We start from the raw sequence: 5,082 nt of genomic DNA on the forward strand, positions 1-5,082 counted from the left end.
CCGACCTCGGGATAAACACGAACCACCGTCTTGAACAGTTGAGCGACCGGACTAGGGTGATTCCTGTCCGATCGGATCACCTGGATATGGATGGGGTTTTCTATTGTTTGGCACGACGTCATACCATCTCGATCAGAACTGCAAAACTACCAAAACAATCAAGTGCTAAAGACGATTAGGCCATCGGGACGGATTACCGTCCGATCGGATTGCTATCCGATTGGACAGCCGTCTGATCGGCTTACATTTGGTCCCACACTTAAACCTTTCTTTCAACTTTTCAAGTTTTGAACGTCGAACGGAATGCCGTCCGATTGGATTGCCATTCGATCGAACGACCATCTGATGTTAGGAACTTCGACACTAAACAATTTTCAACATGTTCAATGCATTACCAGTTCTAACGGATTGCCACCCGATCGGTAGACTGATGTGCACAAAATGCAACACATAAATTACATCAATTGTGGCATAAAACTAACCTTTTTTTAGTACTAATGTTGGAAAAAGTGTGTTTTTGTCTTCCTTTTGTATTTTCAGAATTAAATGAGCTCAAATGAACAAAAGAAGCAAAAAGGCAGCTAAATCTAACATAAATACAAGAAAAGGAACAAACATGGCATGCCCGACCCCCCAACAGCATCCTCCCAAGCAAAACAAGAGAACAGAAGGCTGAACACGCCCCGTGCTCAGTGAGCACGGGGGCGTGCCCAAGTGTCAGCAGAAAAGACAAAGTTGTAGAAGCTTCTATCGCCCACCACGGGGCCGTGCTCAGCGGACACGGGGCCGTGGTCAACTATAAGATTCGCAGAATCCAGGCAAATCTTGATAGTACAGATACGCTTCTGCACACAGGGTCGTGCTCAGCGGACACGGGGGCGTGGTCAACTAATACAGACAAACTGCAATTAATGAAGAAAGAGAGAAGGATGGACACGGGGCCGTGCCCGAGCTTCTGTTCAGCCTATAAATAAGAGTGCTTGGATCATTTGCAACTCATCCCTTGGCACACCACCTCTCTCACACTTCACCCACCACCCACCACCATCACAACACCATCATCCACCACCATCATCCATTGTCCATCATAGAGTGTGTGAGTCGTCTCGGGATCTGTTAGAGCATATGAGATCGTTGGTACTTGTGCTGGATTAGTTCAGTTGTAGTTTGTATGCATTTTGAATGTTTAGGGGTTGTTTTTGTAATTATCTAGAAGTTATGTTCCTGACCTAGTGTAGTTAAGATACCAGCAAATTTATAAATTTGCTGGTTAGTCAGGACACTAGTATATAAACCCCAAGCATTGTAACATTCTCAAGCTTTTGGCTCTTGGTGCAATAGAAGTGTTGTTTACATTCTTGTTGAGCTTTAATCTGATTTCCAAGGTTGTGTATTGTTATATCTTTCTGTTTGGATTCAATACAACACTAGTTGTATTCATCAATCCATTAGCTTCACCTTCATCTTCATTCTTGACATTTCTTGACTATTCATAGTTCAAACACTTAATCAATAGGTGTTTTGGACTAAAACAACCAACCACTGTGATCCGGATACGTTTTGGGATCTACAATTTGGTATCAGAGCCTTTGTGCTCTTGGTTGTTGTGTTCTTGTTAAGATTTCTCATTGCTTTTGAAGGTTTTTCAAAGTTTCAAGGTTTTTAAAATTTTTGGGCTTAAAATGGATTGATTTGGTGTGTTTAATTAATAGGTTGTTGTTAATACTTGGTTAGGAAGTCATTTTGGTCATTTTGATGCATCAAAACATGGTTTTTGGGCTGTTTTTGAGTGATTAGAGGGTTTTAGTTCGTGATAAACCCTCTGGTTGGCGAAGTTAACTTGAATGTAGCGATGAATTTTTGAATACAGCGACGATATTTTTGAACACAGCGACGATAATTTTGAATATAGCGAAGATAATCATTAAACGTAGCGAAGATAGCGATTTTGTCTGAATCGTTGTCTGTTTCATCGCATAATCAGCAAGTTAGCCGACTATCGTTCGAGCAAATTTGCTGATCATCAGCGATATAGCATCATTTGACCCATTAGCGATTTTATCGAAGGCGACTTCGAGAACCGTGCTAGCGAATCACAGCGTTCCTATCACGGTTTCCGGCAATTATAATCTAACTCCGTTTGATGTTTGATTTGTCAGCGTAGACAGCGTAGTTGTTCGTGCAGGATCTAGCATCTCGACAGCGAAGACAGCGAACTAGCCAGATATCAGATCAGCGAAGACAGCGAACAAGTTTTCAGAGATCATAATCTACATCGCTCGCCGGCGATTTTAACTGGTTTGTCAGCGAATTAAAGCCTGTTTCAGCACAGATTCCTCAAAAACTAAGAAAAATGTCGCTAAATCAACTAAGTCCAATCGCTCAAGCGGAACTTTAAACTGGAACCACAACTCGCCCACCAAAGTTGAAAGGAGCGGAAGATTTTAGCACTTGGAAAACTCGCATTCAATCGTTCTTCGAGTACACGGATTACAATCTGTGGCTCTCCGTTACGGCCGGACCTCACGTTCCTACGGTAGTTAGAGGAGATACGGTGGTTCCTAACAACGATGCTACCACCTTCACTGACGAAGACAAGGCCCTCATTCAACGCGATCGTCGTGCACACGCCGCTCTAACCATGGCTTTATCAACAAACGACTGCAACATGTTTGAAGAACACCGAACTGCTAATGCACTCTGGAATGCATTGATCGAGTACTATGAGGGAAATGAAGAACTGATTGAAAGCAAGAGAGATATGGTGCAGAAGCAATACGACATGTTCTGCGGAGTCCGTGGAGAGAGCTTGTCTGATCACATTAGCCGCTTCCTAAACATGATGACCAAAATGAAGAAAGCTGGAAATCCTGTAACCAATCGTGCTGCAATAAAGAAATTGCTTGACTCGCTCCCCAAGGAATGGAGCCTGCAGTGTATGATGATCAAGAAGGAATTCCTCAACAATCCTAATCCTGTTACTCTGACAGATCTGATCAACACTCTAAGGGCATTTGAAATGGACGTAAACAAGAGAGAGATGAACACTGCTGGATATCAACCTAAAGCAACTCAACCTTCAGCAGGACTGAAGAATGTAGCGTTTCTCGCTTCAGGGGGCATTACTCCACAAGCTTCTGATCTAATTTATGGAAATGCTTCCGCAAGCGCATCTAAAGCCCCACAAGTTGTTGAGAAAACGATCACTGTCGATACTCAAGCACTGAAAGTTTCAACCGAGAATGTGGCACTCTTCAACACTTTCCTAAGCAGCTATGAAGCCCTAATGTCTGGGGAATTGAGGAAGGAGATGTTTACTGCCGAAGACATGTATCAGGTTGATCCAGATGATATGGAAGAAATGGATCTGAAATGGCAAATGGCCATGATCACTCTGAGATTGAAGAAGTTTCAAGACAAGACAGGCAAGCGATTAGGTCTTGGAAAAGCTGGTTTTGACAAGTCTAAGCTGAGGTGCTACAACTGTAAGAATCTTGGACACTTCAAGCGTGACTGTCCGATGTTGAAAGAGGGAAACAGTGAAGCTACTCCAGCTGCTAAACAGATCACTGCCGAAGAGAACAAAAGCAACGCTTCTCCCAGCACGCCGAAGGCTTTGGTTGTTGAAGACTATGACTGGAGCGAAGAGATCACTGAAGCTAAGGAACAAGTCAACAAAGCACTGATGGCCAAAATCTCTAGTGAATCATCTGCAAAGCACTTTGAGAAGCAGACAACGGGAATCCCAACTGGAAACAATGATGCTGACCAGGGATTGAAAGGTATTCTGCCTTCAGTGGAGTCTGGTGATAAAGCTGAAAAAGATGCTGAGAAAGGAAAGGATAAAGTTCAAGCTAAAGCCATGAAAGCAGATGCATCAAAAGAGAAGGCTGACAAAGACTTGGTAAATAGTATTCCACTTAGTTTCAAGGAGAAGTTATGCTCCGAAGCATGCGTTGATGTCGTGGCACATTATAAATTCCTAAATCTGGAGTTTGAAAGGCAAAAGGACAAAGCTTTGAAAATTAATAATGAGCTTAAACAAAATGAGGCTGCATATCAGAGAAAGTTGAACTCAACTTTGGCTGAAATGCAAACTCTTAAAGAATTTGTGTTTAGAAAAGATTTTATCATAAATGATCTTACTGAAAGGTTAGAAAAAGCGTTAAATGAAAAGAACAAACTCCAGATTATAATAGATAAATGGAATGTCAGTCAAAAGGCCTTTACTGACATCAAAAATTGCCAACGACCAACGTTTGTGAAAGACGGGATTGGTTATAAGGATAGGCACGGAAATGAAAGAAAACTTTTCTTTCCGCCTCACAGCAAAAACTACGTGCCTATGCCTACTCCTCATCCCGAAAATGATCTCATAAATGAAAAGGCCTCAGTTGAACAAAATGAATTTTATGAAAATGAGACAACTGCTAACTGTTCTAAAAGCAATGCAGATTCCATTGAGTGTAAAGAAGATGTGTGCGATGATGATGGAGACTGCGGAGGGTCAAAAATAGGAATTGGTTATTCAGGCGACAGTTATTCCACCGTTAACTGGTTCGTCTGGAATTGTTCTAAAAACAATGTTAAGGATGAATGTAATAGTTTAAGTAGGATGGATGACTGTAATGGCCAAGTGCCTAAAACTAAATCTGTGGATGACTGTAAGGGCCATGTGCCTACATTTGAGACCCGTGATCATGAACCTTATGTGTCTGAATGTCATGGTTTGAATTATGCGTGTCGTGATGATAATGTTGCTTGTGAATCTCCTGTATTTGTGCCAGAATTAAAAAGGAATAGCTTTGGAAAATTCCTTACAAAGGAAATTCCCGAATTTATTCCTTCCAGAACAGGTATGACAGAATCAGAAAAGAAAGCTACTGAAGATCAAGATAATGTAGAATCAAGCGCCATTACCACAGAAGATGAACAGACATCAGAAAGTTCGCATTCAGAAATCTCAACTGAAGATCAAGCAACAAGTGATGAAAGCTTCGAATGTTCAAGTTGTGAAGCAAGTGAAGAACAAAATTCAACCAAGGACAACACGTCTGAAAGCTCACTCGATTCAGACAGTGA

The 5,082-nt window shown here is 41.8% G+C and overlaps 1 protein-coding gene across 1 annotated transcript; it reads left to right on the forward strand.

Moving 5' to 3' along the window:
• Nucleotides 1–2,851: 2,851 nt before the first annotated feature.
• On the forward strand, nucleotides 2,852–4,779 carry LOC118485780. Its single transcript, XM_035982228.1, has 2 exons — nucleotides 2,852–3,904; nucleotides 4,455–4,779. Exons 1-2 carry the CDS (start codon nucleotides 2,852–2,854, stop codon nucleotides 4,515–4,517), a joined length of 1,116 nt encoding a protein of 371 aa, XP_035838121.1. The 3' UTR covers nucleotides 4,518–4,779.
• Nucleotides 4,780–5,082: the final 303 nt, after the last annotated feature.

This window comes from Helianthus annuus, chromosome 13 (genome assembly GCF_002127325.2).
Source record: "Helianthus annuus cultivar XRQ/B chromosome 13, HanXRQr2.0-SUNRISE, whole genome shotgun sequence".
In the NCBI taxonomy this organism is placed as follows: Eukaryota; Viridiplantae; Streptophyta; class Magnoliopsida; order Asterales; family Asteraceae; genus Helianthus; species Helianthus annuus.

Bases quoted from the DNA above. Each gene is read 5' to 3' on its own strand.
- LOC118485780 (XM_035982228.1), top strand. From the start codon at position 2,852: ATGAAGAAAGCTGGAAATCCTGTAACCAATCGTGCTGCAATAAAGAAA. The intron at 3,905-4,454 runs GTAAATAGTATT...AAAGCAATGCAG, and splicing joins AGAAGGCTGACAAAGACTTG to ATTCCATTGAGTGTAAAGAA.